The following is a 19,222-nucleotide window of genomic DNA, read 5'->3' on the forward strand; positions in this document are numbered from 1 at the left end:
ATTCAACCAAAAGCTGTTAAGTGTCGTAAATGAATATCGATTATCTAGAGCGCCTTAATCCGGAAGTCGATGACACCCCCTATGAACCAACTACAAACCCATTTTGACAACTATGTGACTATAGATTACGCTACTTCTTGCATCATTGAAAGCCTCCGGTAGACATTTAAAATGAAGCAACTCTTTCAATCGAAGGCTGTGGATCACAAAAATGGAACTATATCGCTATATTAGGGTACTGTATAGTGGTAAATTAATTGAAATATTTCCTATATTTCTTATTTTGATGTGTGCTCAACGTTTCATTATCTCTCCCCTCTAAACCGATCTTTATCTTTGTTTTTATTTTATCTTTGAGGTTTTTTATTTCTTGTTATTGTTTGTATATGGCCAATTTCAGGGCGGGGGAAGAAGAAGTGCAAAGTGTTCACGTCCCACCACTTTTGTGATACACCAAAAAAAATTATCCTCTTTTTAATTTTAATTAAAAGTACTCTTTTCCAGTTTGGTATGTAGCAACGTGAGTTTTTTTATAGGCTGATTGCGGGTTTTTTAATTAATAACATAAATTCCTAGTACGAGTTGTACTGTATAAAGAATTCATTTGGTCCGTAATTTTTGAGTTAATTTTGTGCTCATGCCCCCCTGATATGTATGCCACCCCATGTCCCCCTCCCAGTGATATGTATGCCACCTCATGTCCCCCTCCCCGTGATATGTATGTCACCTCATGCCCCCCCTGATATGTGTGCCACCTCATGTCCCCTTCATATGTGTGCCACCTCATGCCCCCTGAAGTGTGTGCCACCTCATGTTCCCCCATATATATGTGCCACCTCATGTCTCCCCCTGAAATATATGCCACCTCATGTCCCCCCCCCCCTGATATGTGTGCCACCTCATGCCCCCCTGTTATGTGTGCCACCTCATGTCCCCCTGAAGTGTGTGTCACCTCATGTTCCCCCATATATATGTGCCACCTAATGTCCCCCCTGATATGTGTGCCACCTCATGCCCCCATGTTATGTGTGACCCCTCATGTCCCCCTGAAATGTGTACCACCTCATGTCCCCCTGATATGTGTGCCACCTCATATCCCCCCTGAAATGTGTGGCCTCACGCGCCCCCACCTGAAATGTGTGCCACCTCATGTTCCCCCTGATATATGTGCCACCTCATGTTCCCCTGAAATATGTGCCACCTCACGTCCCCCTGAAATATGTGCCACCTCATGTCCCCCTGAAATATGTGCCACCTCGTGTCCACCCCGGATATGTGTGCCACCTCATGTCCCCCTGTTATGTGTGCCACCTCATGTCCCCCCTAAAATGTGTACCACCTCATGTCCTCTCTGATATGTGTGCCACCTCATGTGCCCCTGATATGTGTGCCACCTCATACCCCCCCCCCCCGAAATGTGTGGCCTCACGCGCCCCGACCTGAAATGTGTGCCACCTCGGGTTCCCCCTGATATGTGTGCCACCTCATCCCCCGCTTCAGACTCAACTCTGTTCTACTCATCCCTGATATTCTAGTCTGACTGGCATCTTTCTTGTTTTTTCTTGATCTTTTTTTTACTAACAAATAAAAGCATATAAGTTTAGATTTATTACCAAAAATATTAAACAAATAAAAATAATTTTGAAATAAAGCTCAGTACACAAACACTTCTGGATATGCTCAAATTTCTTCAAATTAACAGGAAAAAAAACGAAAAACAAAGACAACTACACATTTTGAGCAGCTTTTAAATCTTGGAATTTCTATTTTCAAGACGGTTTTGAAATAAAAAAAAGCAATTAAATGTTCTTCACTCGAAAAAAAATATCCCAAAAGTTGCGAATTCCTTTGTGAGTTGTTAGCCAGAAATTTATTATTGTTCTTAAATGAGCTATATAAGTTAACTACTTATACAACGCAATGTTGATATCTCGTGACGTCATGCATAAATCAATTCAAGTGTGCATGATACACAATCACTGAGACTATATAAGAGTTAACTATAGTCTTCGAATTAAAGGAGCTTACTGTCTTGATTTGTTTTTAATTGACTTATCAAATACTTACAAAAGTTTCTGAGAAAAAACCAAATGGAAGGAAGAGATTGAAATACGGTTATTTACAGAGGGAGGAAGCCATACCAAGAAAACAGCGGCAAGCTGTCAGTGAATATATATATATAGGAAAGTTGTTAAAGAGTATAAAAGAAATTGCGGAACTTGCTCGATTAATTGGGTTTATTAAATAGACACATTTGTTTCTATCTCTCTCTGTGCGGAATGTTTGAACAATTAGGTTTTGCAGTCTATGGTTAAACACATTTATTTTTAATTTTACAGTCAATAAACTCAAAAATGCCCTCTTAAAATTTCCTCATAGAAAACATCGATATAACGCTTAATTAAAAACTTGATAAAAAAATGGTTTCTAATTTCCCAAAAAATTCTTATTTTGATTTCAGTTTTATTCCATGTTCTGCCGACGCCGAGAGCCTGTTAATGTTATCCCTCGCATTGGTTAGTTCGTATTACGACCCATTGCCTCGTCTGGTTTGGTTGGCAGGTTGACATGGCAAGACAAATTTGTTACCACCGTCTTTTTGCTGTAGAGATATATTTATATATATATGAAAGCCCATTTCCTTCAAATGTCACGCATTTACATGTTGCGTATTAAACGTGGCCTAAAGCAGGCCTAGTTACCATAAACGGAGAATTGTAAGTGCAAAGCTGAGTAGGAATAGAAAACCTGAAAGACAAAAAAGACAAAAGAGAGACAATAAATACAAAACTTCTATAGTTGGCAATGTTTTGCGTTTTTAATTATGAGCGGAGGGATGGTAGATGGAGTTGGGCGGTGTATTTTCAAGTGTATACACCCATGTGTCGAACGTTCTCACGCTTAGCCTTGTAGACGTGTCATCAAAATAATGATAATACATTGTTGATATTTCTCAGTCAGATAACAGGAAGCAGGCGCGTAGTGAGGAATTTGCCAAGGGAGGGGCGAAGCCTGAAGGCAAACTATTTAAGCGTAGCGCCACCATTTATTGGCGCGAAACGTACAAGAAAATCTTGGCCGAAATGCTTCCCAGATCGCTGGAAACGGCACTTCCCAGGCCTAGTAAGTTGCATCTAAGCATTTTCTATTTTAAAATTACTAGCGATATCATAAAAAAATACAAACAATATGCTCAAGGGAGGGAGGAGGGCGAAGGGGCCCACCTTGGCTACTCGCCTGACAGGAAGTCTTTGAAAATTTGACATCAACTTGTTCTTTCTTCCCAGTTTGTTTTCTTAATAGTAATAATAAAGGATATAATAATAGTAATAATAGTAATAATTATAATATTAACGAATAATAACAATAATAATAATAAATACATCAAAAAAATCAAAACTCACGTGATACATAGATAGCGGTGTTCACGGCTGCAGCTGTAGTAAGTTGAACATTTGGTGGCGTTGAATTAGGTCGGCTGTTGCCGGAATTCATCAAACTTTCAGTGATCTTTATTTTGACACCAGTCACAAAATCTATTACCTCGTCACTCACCCAGGGATTCCTAACATGCATACTCGGTTCACCTGTTAATGTAAGAAACAGAAGATCATCATCATCATCGTCATCGTCATCGTCATCATCATCATCATCATCACCATCACCATCATCGTCACCATCATCATCATCGTCACCATCATCATCATCATCACCATCACCATCATCATCATCATCACCATCATCATCATCATCATCATCATCATCATCATCATCATCATCATCATCATCATCATCATCATCATCATCATCATCATCATCATCATCATCATCATCATCATCATCATCATCATCATCATCATCATCATCATCATCATCATCACCATCATCACCATAATCATCATAATCTATAATGAAGTCACCAAAATGGCCCGGCTATCGATAGAACATTATACTGTTTACGAACCTATATCCAACATATTAGTTTGAGAATGGATCGGATGAAATTTTGAAATCCTTTCATACGGTATATATATATTTATCAGATTTGCTCCCCTCTCCTTTTCTTGTCCCCCCCCCCCACCTTTTTTTTTTTGCTGTTAGGTTTGATCCACGGGTCAACTTACCATCTGATGCGGGACCTCTTCCAAATAGCAGATATAGTGCTGCATTCCGAAGGGAAAATGTTTCCGCAGACCCATTTACCTCTCTAGAGCGGTTAAACTGACAGCTGATTATTCCATTGTTGATTGAACTGGATATTAGTACGAGCGATTCCTCAGTGAGCTTCAAAGAAGATGTACAGAAATCGTTGAAGTGTTATGTACATTAGGAAAACAAAGCAAATAGTTTTGACATGTGATACTTTACATAAATAAAACAACCGGGTTTTTGGGGGGTATCAAACGCATCGGGAAGGACTGAAATTGTTCTCAACATTATTTTGTGTAGTTGTTTTCGGTTGCTCGCACTTTTTCTTTAACAATCTTGCTTAAGTCGAAATAAGCACAATTGCAAGGATGGGAAAGATATCAAAATAGTGTCACACACCAGTGGCGTTCGCACAGATGAGGGGCACACCCTCCCCCACCCCTCCTCGACTTCCTTAGATTTTTACAGAAGGGAACCGTATATAGGCGCTTCATGCCTCTATCTTATATATATATATATATATATATATATATATATATATATATAAATATATATATAAATATATATATATAAATATATATATATAAATATATATATATAAATATATATATATATATTTATATATATATCTATATATCTATCTATATATATATATATATATATATATATATATATATATATATATATATATATACATATATATATATATATATATATCTATCTATATATCTATATATCTATATATATATATATATATATATATCTATATATATATATATATATATCTATATATATATATATATATAGATATATATATAGATCTATATCTATATATATATATATATATATATATATATATATATATATATATATATATATAGATATATAGATATATATATATAGATATATCTATATATATATATCTATATATCTATATATATATATATATATATATATATATATATATATATATATATATATATTAGGGAGAATGCACTTACATTTCTAATACTGGCCCGATTGGTTCTCCCAGAGTTCCATCTGTCTAGCAATATGACGTTATCTCCGTTGAGAAGACACATCAACACGTCATCGTTACCCTGTAATCCAGGAATGTTTAGAGTTATACGCAAGAACATTAAAAGAACTATTTTCATTTTCATGAAAAGAAAACTACGGTAGCTTACAAAATGTTCCGATAACAAGATTCTATCTTATCAATAAACAGAAAAATTATGTATTGTTTACTTGTGTTATCTCGACATAATCGACCATTTTCTGCAAAATGATTAATCTAAATGACGGCTGATCACATGCTGTTATTTCAGCAAATTTCCTTCAAAATGTTATATTGTTCACCTTTTTTTTCAAGTGTGCAATTTAAAAATTATCTGAAGAAAAGGTTAAAAATTTGACTTCTTGTCCAAGTGTACAATTTGGCAAAGTTCTAAGAAATGTCGAAATGAAAACTTGTAATCCTTTATCTCGTCATTTCAACAATTGTTGACTTCTATCCAAGTTGTAATTAAAAAAATTTCTGGAAAGTAAAAATGTTGAATCGACAATGTATTCGCGAAATCAGATCGGTAGATTGCAAATAAGAATTTCCTCATGGTAGCACGTCCTAGGAAAACATGAAACAGTTTACTAGAAAAACAACACCAAACATAAGCACTATATACCGCTACACATTAGACATATAAAAAAGAACACTAACCACAATAAACTTGGTAAGTTTCAATTGGAACAATCTAAAGATTGGAAGACCGCTTGAGACGGACCCATGCATTCACAACTGACTATCTAAATATTTTCAGTTATACCTTAACGGACGCCAATTGGGACATCGTTTCGTTTCATTAAACTTTATATTTCGTCTTTGATAGAATACAAACAATATACAACCAGACGATGACAAGAGGAGACAGCAGGAGTTTGTATTTTTTACAAAAAGAAAGCTTGCAAAACTTGTAGGTGTAATCACCCTGACACACTACAACGTATAGAAACATACTTAATTCGCCATAATATGTGAGCAAGTATAATTTTGAAAAGTTCAATTCTTTTAAAAAAAAAAATTGATATACCAATCACTGCCAATAAACGTATTAAAAGGTTTTACTGGTATAAGTTACCATGGTTCTATCTCCCGAGAGTCCCACAGCGACCCATCCATTGCTTTTCCCAGTCATGGTGAACGTTAATGTGTCTTGGTCTAGGTTTTCAACCACCATCGTCATTTCGCAGTCGTTTACTTCAGTACAATCAGTAGGTTCACTGAAACATGACGCATTCATATTTACATGATCCGTACAAAACGACTGACCATTGGAGGTTACGAAGAAACCCGTCGCGAGTACGAACACTACATGTAACATCATCTTGCATCCAATGGTTTTCTGCAAACAATGAAAGATGAAACAAACACAGCGTTTGAAGATGAAAACAGCTAAATGACTACTTCATAATGTGTGTGCATGGCAGTGAGAGGGTGGGGTGGATGGGGGGGGGTAGTTAAGGCAAAAATATAACTATCGCCCGATTGAGTTAGGTAGGGGCTGAACTGTTATGTGCAAGAGCCAGTGACTGCAGATTCAGGAATATAAAGGATGGTGCGTGATCATGGGGTTGTTGAAACCGACTCCGGAATTCCTCCGCCAAGAAGAAAAAGAATAAGAAAATAACATTACACGTCAAATGGTGGTTTCTGAGGCATATTCAAATTACAAAATTTAGAATCACAAATATAGGTCAAAGCGCAAAGGTTGTGCTCATAAATACTATTAGATTTGTTTTTTTGTGAGGTTAAAAAAAGGTAGGATGTACCCCCCCCCCCCCCACACACACACACACCCACACTCATGGATCAGCTCAGGGGTGTCGAGTCAAGAATCCTCCGGCGACAGAACTAGTTTCAGTGTAGTTTGTCCCCTGACTGATTGACGATGAAGGTGGGCGTGAAGACCTTTTGTGAAGTATATACCCTCATAGGTGTTACAGAGGACCACCCGGCTGTAAAACTGGGTCTCCATATATGCAGATCACTGCTAGTGCAACTTTCATCGAAACAAAAGAAAAGTATCTAAAACACCCCCATATATGAGTCAAATCTTGATGGTCTATAGAACCTTCATACAAGTATACGTTCTAAAGGCCTATTGAAGCGTTCAAAAATTTGCGGGTTGGTACAGATGTTTGAACTATACGCATACGGTATATATGATGTATCCAGTATTTATATGTATATATGTATATATGAATATATGTATATATGTATATATGTATATATGAATATATGTATATATGTTTATATATATATATATATATATATATTAGGGTTGGGCGATATATCGAAAATTATTATTATCGCGATAATTTTTTTTCAAGACGATATTTTTTGAGGATTGAACAAATGACGATAATTTCTTGTGAAAGAAATTTGAAATAAATTTTTAAAAAAATTCTCCGTTTTATGTGTAAATGTTATTCTAGCATTCCATGGTTAGAAAGTTGAAAAGAAATAAAGTTTATCAACTTCATTTACTGACATTGAACTTCGTAAAAAACCCGTCCTTTACAACATTGACTGTATAGAGAACAAACCTCTGAAAATCAGTAGAGAAATTACCAATTGTGTACGAAAAGTAAGTTGGTACACCTTTCTAATTTTACGAAAGTTCGAGCAAAATACTTTCGAAAAATTCACGCGAAACTTGCATATCGTGCTAAATGCAACAAATGTCATGTAAACAAGGTTCTGGTACACCCATTTATGAATAAACCAGAAGACCACATCTGGTGTTAAGCGGGGGGAAAAGAAAGTATTTTCTAGAATTTCCAAAAAAAGGAAAAATTAATATCCTACCATAGTTAAGTGTATAGTAAATAGCCTACCACTTCATAGGTTACGTTTCTCACGTAACAACAAAAACGCAACAAATTGTATTTTGCGAAGTTGACGTTTTCCATAAGGACATGGAAACAATATTTAGCATTAAGTTAATCATGCCTAGTGGCATAAAACATGGGATTAGAAGGTTTACTTTCATAAAGATGGCCATACTGTAGCTATTGGGGCCTTGATATCGTGCTATGTCTGTATGGTATAGCTAGACTCTGCCTTGTGTATCATGGGGAAAAGATTGTTTTGTTCATGCGGAGGAGTCGGTTGGCTTGAGGTGTGTTTTACTTACCTTAATGTTACGGGGATATTTACCTATACTTTCCTTGAACGTCTTATATAATATTTCGCATAACTTTACCGATCCTTTACAAACTGACCTAATTAATTCTTGAGTGGAGCCAATATAGTTTACTCCATGAAAAGTTCTTTGGAACCGTGCCAAAAATGTTAACAAACAGGTGTTAGACAGGGGGGTTGTTTGTCAAGGTACTTAGGAAAGAAGCACATGTAGCCTACCGTGATATTTAAGTAGGGTAAACACTGCAGTTGGTAAACTGATTGCTAGGCAGTCTTACGTAGTTTGTTTCATAATATCGAGAGTTTTGTAAGTTAAACTTTATAAAGATTGTAAGACAGATTAAATCTCTTTTCATTTTATCACAAAATATAGCTACTCTAACTTGTCATTTTAGAACTTTCATCAGTTTCGTGACAATATAAATTCAAAAAGTTAGTCAGTATTTTGAATCCTCAATTGCGAATTTTTATCGCCAGACACGCAAAAATACTAAACTTTTCCGGGGGCCTTCGCCCCCTGGACCCCCACAAGGGGTTCACCCTTGACCTCACCGGGGCTCTAAGGCGGGCCCCTGGACCCCACGCCATTATGCTCGGTGTGTTTGCTGCGCGAAAACACCGGTGGGAAATCGGCAGTTGTTTTTAGTGTGTTCGCGAACACACTAAAAACAACAAGAAAAAATTATCGTAATTATCGAAATATCGCGATAATTTTTGAAGTATTTATCGTCACATTAAAAAGCAAATATCGCCCAACCCTAATATATATATATATATATATATATATATATATATGTATATATATATATATATTTAAATTTATATATTTATATATATATATTTATATATATAATTATATATTATATATATATATATATATATATATATATATATATATATATATATATATATATATATATATATATATATATATATATATATATATATATATATATTTATATATGTATACAGTATATATGTAGCCCCGCGGCAATGCATTATCGTTGTCAAAGAAGTAAGCATATTGCCTATATAGGTTGTTTTATTTTTACCCAATTAATCGAATGTAGTCTAATAGATAAAATGGTGAAAAATTGTTGGCAAAGCTCAGCACATCAGCTGAACCCCCCCCCCCCCTCCCCGAAAATAATCATCGAATCGATATTATATGTACATTACCGCGGGACTCAGTCTACACCACAAGCCCCGAAACAAATAACGGTTGTCTGGAAGCTGACAATTTGCCACACCCGCTTGTTGATTTTGATTTACGTAAATAAATCAAAGCCCGTATGGCAAGCCGTTTTAACATTTACCTCTCTATTCTACTTAAGTAGAATTAATTCCACTTAAGTAGAATACAATTAAGCTTAAGTGAAATGAATTGCACTTAAGTAGAATACAATTAAGCTTAAGTAAAATGAATTGCACTTAAGTAGAATTGCATTTTACTTAAGTTTAATTGTATTCCACATAAGTAAAATTACCACTTTCTTTTAAGCTTAAGTTAAATTCAATTTCACTTAAGCTTAATTGTATTCTACTTAAGTAAAATACAATTCTACTTAAGTAAAATACAATTCTACTTAAGTAAAAGTGTCATTCTTTTTCACTTAAGCTAAATGCATTTTACTTAAGTAAAATTGTATTTTACTTAAGTAGAATACAATTAAGCTTAAGTGAAATTGAATTTAACTTAAGCTAAATTGTATTCTACTTAAGTAGAATTGTATTTTACTTAAGTAGAATACAATTGCATTTTACTTAAGTAAAATTCAATTCTACTTAAGTAAAATACAATTTAGCTTAAGTGGAATTGAAGGATATGGCAAGCCGTTATAACATTTACCTCGTGCGGAGAAGTAGTTGGTCTGGGGGCAATGTTTACATGGTACCATGCCTTGTGGTACTTCTACTACTAGTACCACTGATTGGTGGTATGTCGTGTTGTAGTCGTTCCCTTGCCCTCAAAAGTGCTTTTCCAACTGCATCAGCAACAGTTTGCAACGATTTATTGGCTGGCTGCATTTACCAAATGTCTAACGTTCAGACTCTGTGATAAACAAAGCTTTGCTTCATTTGCTAAGTATGGTGTTATGTTCGTATATACACAACGAAAGCTGGATAAGTATCGCAGAATGGGGGAATGGCCGCAAATGGTTACGTAACTAGTACGTCTTGAACGTAACTCTATAGGTCTCGCATCACAATTAATTGTTCCATTGACTTACACACTAAACTCATCACTTTTAAGACCTGCCAAAGCATAGATAGAAGTTTTCATCTGGTATATCCTACCCACCACATGATAGCTGTGTTCTAGTGGCCTATCATGGCACTTGCAAACTTCCATATCATGACCGTTTAGATTATGAGCTAGAAGAGGAGCAAGTTTATCACACTGAACCCTTCCATATGCTCGTTCGGAGTAATATCAACATTTAACCAAAGATTTTTAAAATGGTTTATATCACCTTCGATCCTCCCTATTTTCACACCATCTGTACTTAAAATTATGCTCTTTCATATAATGGCAGAAAAACAATGACAGTACATGATAACATGCTTAAGGAAGCTTTACGTTAGGTACTTTTACCTCTTTTCTGACAATGGTAAACCTATTGAGCGGATGAACACGTGGTGAGGTACCTAAAATAGTATACAGAGTCGGACTTCGCGGCAAGTACAGTGACGCAATGAGTAGCATATACTGATTGACCAATCACATTTTACTTAAGCTAAATTGCATTTTACTTAAGTGAAATAGATTGACCAATCACATTTCACTTAAGCGTAATTCTATTTCACTTAAGTAAAATGCAATTTAGCTTAAGTGAAATTGAAAAGCCATTTTGCTTAAGTAGAATAGCATTTTACTTAAGTAGAATTGAATTTTACTTAAGCAGAATTGCATTTTACTTATGTAGAATTGAATTTTACTTAAGCAGAATTGTATTTTACTTAAGTAGAATTGTATTTTACTTAAGTAAAATACGATGTAGACAAAAACTTCGAACTTAAGCTAATATGAATTCCACTTAAGTGGAATACAATTAAGCTTAAGTAAAATGCAATTCTACTTAAGTGCAATTCATTTCACTTAAGCTTAATTGTATTCTATTTAAGTGGAATTAATTCTACTTAAGTAGAATAGAGAGGTAAATGTTAAAACGGCTTGCCATAAGCCCGCACCCCCGCCCTACCTACCCTACCCACCCTTTCTCCACAACCCCTATTTCCTTAACTAATATTTTCCAATATTACTTGAACAACAATTTACTGCGATATAATGTTACTGTGTAAGCCACACCGGCTGTAAAATTGATCAACCTATGCGATGTCGCATATCTTTGCATTATATTTAGCTGTAAACAATGCGAAAACCATTGATCCATAATATTCCTTCATAAAGAGTTGTCGTTCATGACATGGGAACAGGGCGGTGACCGTGTAATATTACTGTAAATGTGTAATACAAAATCGTTGTAATATTGCAACAGCGATATTTCTATGATTAATTAAGTTGGTATGCATGCATCATAGTTCTATCACAATTCGCCATTGTCTTTCCGTAATACGTTGGGTGCATTTTGACAAAAGTATCCATGGCTTGATAAATTCAACAGCTTTGGTCTTCGGCATCTGTGGATACACTGCCCGCCCACACAGGTAAACAATACGGCAGTGTCGAGTGCAAACCGAAACTACATATGTTGGAAATACCCGATGAACTGGCTTAGGCTTCAGTGTTAATTGTGTAACATCGAAAACCTATATACGATAGACGGACTTTTAAGGCAACGGTGAAATATTTCGAATCTGTTAGAAAATCGATGCATAATACAGCACCGAGTGCTGAGATTACATTTCAGACTATAGACAATAATATTATGGAGGCTATACTCTTATTGTGTGCACAGAATAACTGCAGGGAGTTGTTAACGCTTTCTTCTTCACAGGATATCAAAACGTTATATCTCCTCCCTAAGCTAACTGTCTGATAGCATCAGGCGCGTATCCAGGATTTTCAAACCCGGGGGGCGCGAATTACTATCTAAGCGGAGCGCCACCATCGGTTGGCGCGCAGCGTACAAGAAAATTTCTTGTTTTGAAACCCCCCCAGATCACCGGAAACGGCACTTCTCGGGCTTGAAATGACCAACCAGATGTACACTTTTTGCCTGAGAACCAGGTATTTCGTAATAGTTTTTTTTCCATCCATAACCTTTTTGAAGTTTGTCAACCCGGCATATGTTCGACCTGATGGCATCTCCTGTGGGTCTTTGCTTTTGTAGGTGATTCAACGTCGCGGCCCACAATACCCGTCAGCCCCACTTTTCAAGGTTTTAAGCCCCATATTTGTTCAGAATTTGAAAATTCACATTTCTCGTGAATAAACTCACTTGAAAACATACCTATAATGTTGTACAAAATTTCATCTATGGACAACCAATATAGAAAAACTTCCTTCAACCCCTAACAGACCGGTCAAAATTGCACGAGTAGAGGGAAGTGTGATGCAGAATGTTGGTCAGAAATTTTCGAAACTTCAGACACAGTTAATTTATTGGTGTACAAACATTAAAACCTGTTATAACGGCTATTATAAAACTTGGTTGAAGGAAATGAAAAAATAGCAGATATTTCCTTCAACCGAACACTACACACATAGGCGTAGGAGGCGCGGCGGCAGTGGCGGAGCTAGGGGTATTGGTCAGGAGTGGCGAGAATGGTCTGTAGGAGCGCTTTCGACACTATCTAAGCGGAGCGCCACCACTGGTTGTCGCGTAGCGTTGAGAAAATTTTTGAATAAAGATACTCCCTAGATCGTCAGAAATGACCCTTTCCGGGCCTGGCTAATTTGCAGATAAACGAAGAATAAGGTGTCATCGCCAAATGACACCAAGAAAATGTGAGAAATGTCAATAAGTAGATGAGAGCGCAATAAAAAAGTCAATAATCTAGAAAAAGTAAAAAGTGGTAAAGAGCTGAAAAAGGCGCCAGCAGTCCATTTGAGTCCGTCAGGGGGGGGGGGCATCCACCCCCGACCGTATGGACGCTCCGCCACTGCGCGGCGGGGGTGCAGCCCCTAATTCGCCATTACTAATGTAAAAGAGAGTTTTGACATAATTGGACCTCCATGCTTTTTATACATCTACATGAGACATGTCGTTGTTTACATTGGCATCCCGCGGTATATTATGCAATTTGAACGGACCGTACGGTACATGATGGCATGCGATGTTATAACCGATGCTTGCTTATATGATATTGACATGGACACGTTGAACGCGCGCTTCGCGCGCGAAAATTTTTGGTTATTTTTTCAGGTTAGTCGGACAGTTTTGAGGCTTTTCATCCTGGAACGCCATTTTCATGCTCACTGATATGATGTGATATCTGCTGTTTGCGTTACAAATTCGAACAGGCGCGTAGCGAGGAATTTGCCAAGGGAGGGGCGAAGCCTGTAGGCAAATTATCTAAGCGTAGCGCCACCATAGGTTGGCGCGAAGCGTACAAGAAAATTTTGGCCGAAAATGCCTCCCAGATCGCTGGAAATGGCACTACCCAGGACCATTTGTTAGCGCGAAGCGTACAAGCAAATTTTGGCCGAAAATGTCTCGCAGATCGCTGGAAATGACACTTCCCAGGCCTTGTAAGTTGCCTCTAAGCACTTTCTATTTTGAAATTACTTAGCGATATCATTTAAAAAAAATGCTGAATGGGGGGGGGGCGGGCGGTCGCCCCCATCCCAAAATGCGTCATGTTCCCCGACGACACGGTCGAGTTCGAGACCAGCCACAGTTGGTTTTATAGCACAATTCTACACACGCGTTATGATAGACCATATATAGATCATTAGTGAGAGAGGAAAATGGAAACGTCAAAAAATGGAGTTGTCGGTGTAAGGGGTAGGGTGAGTCACACTTTTACGAAATCATTGATCCGTCACTGGCTACCCTTCAGCGCTGTAATGATGTCACTGTTCCTCTTTCTCTCCCCGGTGTCTTCGCGTTTTTCTTTTACTCCCTCCTTTTCTCCTTTTTCTCTCTTTCTTCTTTTTCTTTTCCCTTCCTTCCTCTCCTCCTCCTCTTTTTTCCTTTTTTCTTCTCTTTTTTTCTGTCCTCTTTTTCTTACCCGGGGGGCGCGCGCCCCCAACGCCCCCCCCTGGATACGCACCTGAGCATTATGGCACCTATCACGTTTTCCCAAACGGCAACACTTTCAACCCACTGGGGGGGGGGGGTGATGACCGGTGGTGCGATCCGGTAGTCTCAAACCCCCACAACCCCCTACATGGAAGTCGCTTTCCACATCCTGGGGGCCACACCCACTTTCTCTTAAAATCCTGGATACTGTAAGATTTTCTTTGTTCTCTGAAGTGGACTAAATCTCGACGATATATCTTAGTATGGGAGGGGGAGGGGAACAGGGTTCGAAGACACAGTCACTATTTCATTGCTGGTTCTGCCGCTAGTGGGGGATGGTGACACGCCCCTGTACCACCCACACCCAATTTAGCACACCCTCTCTTGCAAACACTGGCCACCGCCCCATCACCACAATTAACCCACGTAGTTTTAGCATGATCGAGTTCATACTTTTCATACAGCCGAAGCTTATACCTACTTTGTTATATTCAGTTGTTATTGAATATTTTGTGCATCTTGCCTCCATGCGGGTAGTGTTTATCGATGAGTTCGAGGAATTGAGCACCGACACCGACTGTTTACATTCTTACTGTACGGTGGATTGCAACCATGTGATTTATCTACCGCCGTTTTCTTCATTCTTCTTGGAATGTTGCTTGTTTTGACTGTAAGTCATAGTTCCTGTGTACCCGATGCTCTTCAACGCGTTATCATTAGCCTATATCGGGTGTCCGCCTAACCTTCGTAGCATGCCGGTGTGGTTATGTACCATATTTTAATATTGGTATTACCAGGGAGTTGTTCCATAACAACTCCCTGGTATTACGGATGCAGCTAACCGATGCAAGAGTAATACACGTCCGCTGTGCGGGCAAGTGTCCGCCCCTGCTGAAGATTTCTGAGTTTGCGAGACAGCATAGAAATTCTTTTCTCTATTGCAGGAGGGATATGTTTGATTATCGACGTCTGATGGTTTGACTGCACATTTATGTACAATGGTTCATCATTGGGTTTTCTGTAAGGTTGGTGTTGGGTGCCGTTGTATAAAATAGCCCCATGCAGTTAATTCTAGTCACAAATCACACATTGTGCGTGTCAGTGGGGATTTTAAAATCCAGGTACAACAATCATACTGAATCCGTCAGAAATAAGAAATATTAAAGAAAGAAAAACATTGAGCTAGCAAAGCATAGCCTAATAAGAGATCTGAATGGAACAAATGTTTATAACGATTCAATCCGAGATGGGGAAGCACTGCGACAATCTATAACAAGACTGTACCAGTGTGAGTCAGCGTGAGTCTGGCGCATGTACTCTGAGTAAAGAAAAGCTTTTTGAAGTCCTCCGCATGAAAGGAAACAAGATCAACTAACATGAGATTAGCGCTCATATCGCTGTACCGTCATGGCAACTGTAAAACCACACAACCGTATACATGCGAACAAAAGCAACAGAAGTAGTAGTCTGTTTAGTTCATAGTGTATCTACGTATAGTCTAAGTTTGATTCATAGCCTAACGAAGTAAACATATAGTGCAGCATTTCTTACATTTTACAGATGCATGATTTCTAATTCATCACTACTTCGGTTGTAGTCCAAATATCTACCGATATACATGGATCCCGCCCCGGCCTTTCCACCCCTTCCCGTGACAGCCTATGAAAACTGTAGCCTAATTCATCGGTACAGGAGGGAGGAGGAGGTACAGCATATAGGAATTGGTGAGAAGGAGGGGGGGGGGAGGGGGTTATATTATACGTAATCCTTAACCAAGTGGGTTAGTACCGGTAGCCTTGAAGCTGTATATTGTGTAATACGTCACCCGTGGCAGACTATGTTTTAGTTCATGACCATCATCTAACATCATGATCTGTGTAAGAAGACTATCATGACTTTTACCCCCCTAACCCCCACCCCCCAACACCCCCCCAATACTCAGAAGAGAACAGACCAGAAGGATTGTAATGCAGCTCAGAAGGTCTTTTCAAGGATTTTGACATGTTTCAAGCCACGGTGTGAACCTATCCTAAACTAAACTACATATATATGGAAAGTCCACGTTGCCGCAGCGTTAACTGAATACTATATTGGTTTATCATACACAAGTACGAAGAAGAACATACGTTTAATTAAACATAGGTGGTTGATCAATCGATATGCTGCTATTCGAAGTCGCCTGCTCAGTATATGTGTGTGTGTGGCTATAAGTAAATAGTAGCATATATAGGCATAGGACAATAAAAGACTGGATTACACAATCGTTGGCCGTTAAAGAGAGCCCTTGTCTTGAGGTGTTTAAGACAAGATTGCCCACGCATTATTATAAGCACTGCTGCGCTGCGCACCAACATCCTCCTTGTGATACCCGAGAGGGGATTTTAACGAGTAGCTTACAGAAGCAGAATAACCATTCTTAATACACACGGAGCTAATGCAAACCTACAATAATAACAATATCATAACATGTACATATCAGTAACTGTTATAAGTTACACTCAAAATAATACAGCAGCACAGATATAAGTGTACCTTATGTTATGATTTGTGGACTAATTCAATGTGTAATAGTAGAGGCCTAAACATGAATTTAACAAATATAGGCTATATTACTAACGTGAAACTTACTGTGTCAAATTGGGTTAAAAGTTGCTTCACTTGCTCTGCACTGTCGACCGTTTACACCGTTTAACCGCTACTGTGTTTGTGTTGTTGCATAGTCAATATTATGTGCTCACTCATGTGCATCGACACACCTATTGTTATAAGTCAAGTCAGGCTAACCTCTTATCTAACTTAAATTGGTCATGCAAATCATTCACGCTCGAAAGCTGAAATATTTATCGTAAGATTAAAAAAGTTAAAGAATTAACTAACGATAAGGCTAGTTGATCACAAAGAATACATTGCCAACGGAGTGGGCTGGAAAAGGCCTACACTGCAGACTATATATGGAATTGATTTTGTTTTAATGACGTCATTATTCGTCACAGTTATTTTCGCTTTAAAACCAAATAATATTACACTCCCCCGGCTCCTATCACACCCCCCCCCCCAATTACAAAGTTTCACTGAGTTACTTAATATATTCTCGTCGAGTCGAGTCAGTTTCTGATGCATTTCCTGACTCGACTTGAGGTTTTTACGGTGAGTCTCACTGTACTAGCTCTATCAGAGGAAACAAGTTCACAAATTTCTGCGAGTCACTCAACTTCTGAAATTTATGCTGAGTCATGGCATGACTTGTCACACCATTGGTATTTTCCTTAACTGTAAAACAAGTTAAACAATGCAAAATGCTCGGCAGGAGATGTACATGGTTGAGCATGAATAGCATATAAATAAATATATATATATATATATATATATATATATATATATATATATATATATATATATATATATATATATATATATATATATATACATATATACATATATATATATATGTATATATATATATATATAAAGAGATATGTATATATATATAAATATATATACATATATAGGCTATAATTAAATGCTACATATAGGCTATATATAGGCTATTTATATAGGCAATATATATATATATATATATATACCGGTATATATATAGGCTATATATATAGCCTTTATATATATATATATATATATATGTATATATATATATATATATATATATACCGGTATATATATATATATATATATATATATACCGGTATATATATATAGCCTATATATATATATATAGCCTATATATATATATATATGTATATACCGGTATATATATATACCGGTATATAAATAGGCTATATATATAGGCTATATATATATATAGGCTATATGTGTACACACATATACGTAAACATATAAATGAAATTAACAAATTCTTTGTCAAATCGTGGCCTTCAAATATGCTAGAAAAGTCCAAAACTCGTTTAGGTTTTGTCCTTAGGTTATAGCACTCGGTTGTTTTTCCCCTCGCTGTGATATTGCATCATATTAATTTGTCTTATTTAAATGAACAATCACAATCTATCAAAACAGTGTATAAAGGATTTTGAAGAGTTTCAGAGACTTAAAAATAGTTAACTTATAAAGCCACATCTTTCATCGTCAGTTAAAATTCACTTTGATTAGCACAGTAGGATCCCCGCTGGTGGTCTGCTATATATTTATATATATATATATATATATACATATATATACCATACGAAAATAATTATAAATTGTTATGAACAGGAGAATTAATGTATGAATAAATAACCAACCAGCATTTCTTTTCTTTTTTGTTTTGTTTTGTTTGGATACCCTCTCCTTAGACCATTTCCCTGGGCAACTTAGCATTTATAATAACCATGCTTATTGCGAATCAAGCACGCATGGATTGGAAATAGCCAATCAGAGTCATTCTACCTGAGGTAGCTCCATATCGATCCAAGTTTGAGCACGCACAGTAAAAACAAATTCCTTTAAGGAATCGTCCTGTGATTTCTAGCCGACAGCATGTAGGCCTAGTCGTTAGAGCCTATAGGTACAATTATTATTATTATTATTATAATATTTTTCTTTAAAATTACTAAATGTCGGCAATATTATTGGTTAAACTAACCGAATGATTCATTTTTTTGAACGGAAATCAAGAATAAACAAATCGTCAAATCAAAGTTATAACTTTCAACTTTGTCAATAACATCATGTATACGTCTGTTCCCTAACGTTTATTGGCTCAACTACATTT

The 19,222-nt window shown here is 37.0% G+C and overlaps 1 protein-coding gene across 1 annotated transcript; it reads right to left on the reverse strand.

Annotated features, from left to right (window-relative positions):
• Positions 1 to 2,185: 2,185 nt before the first annotated feature.
• Positions 2,186 to 17,280, reverse strand: LOC139979833 (putative ferric-chelate reductase 1). The gene is made up of 6 exons (XM_071990982.1): positions 17,128 to 17,280; positions 6,285 to 6,548; positions 5,151 to 5,249; positions 4,125 to 4,284; positions 3,405 to 3,587; positions 2,186 to 2,748 (listed from the first exon to the last, which is right to left on the reverse strand). Exons 2-6 carry the CDS (start codon positions 6,528 to 6,530, stop codon positions 2,699 to 2,701), a joined length of 738 nt encoding a protein of 245 aa, XP_071847083.1. The 5' UTR covers positions 6,531 to 6,548; positions 17,128 to 17,280; the 3' UTR covers positions 2,186 to 2,698.
• Between the last annotated feature and the right edge of the window lie 1,942 nt (positions 17,281 to 19,222).

Source organism: Apostichopus japonicus, chromosome 14 (assembly GCF_037975245.1).
Source record: "Apostichopus japonicus isolate 1M-3 chromosome 14, ASM3797524v1, whole genome shotgun sequence".
Lineage (NCBI taxonomy): Eukaryota > Metazoa > Echinodermata > Holothuroidea > Aspidochirotida > Stichopodidae > Apostichopus > Apostichopus japonicus.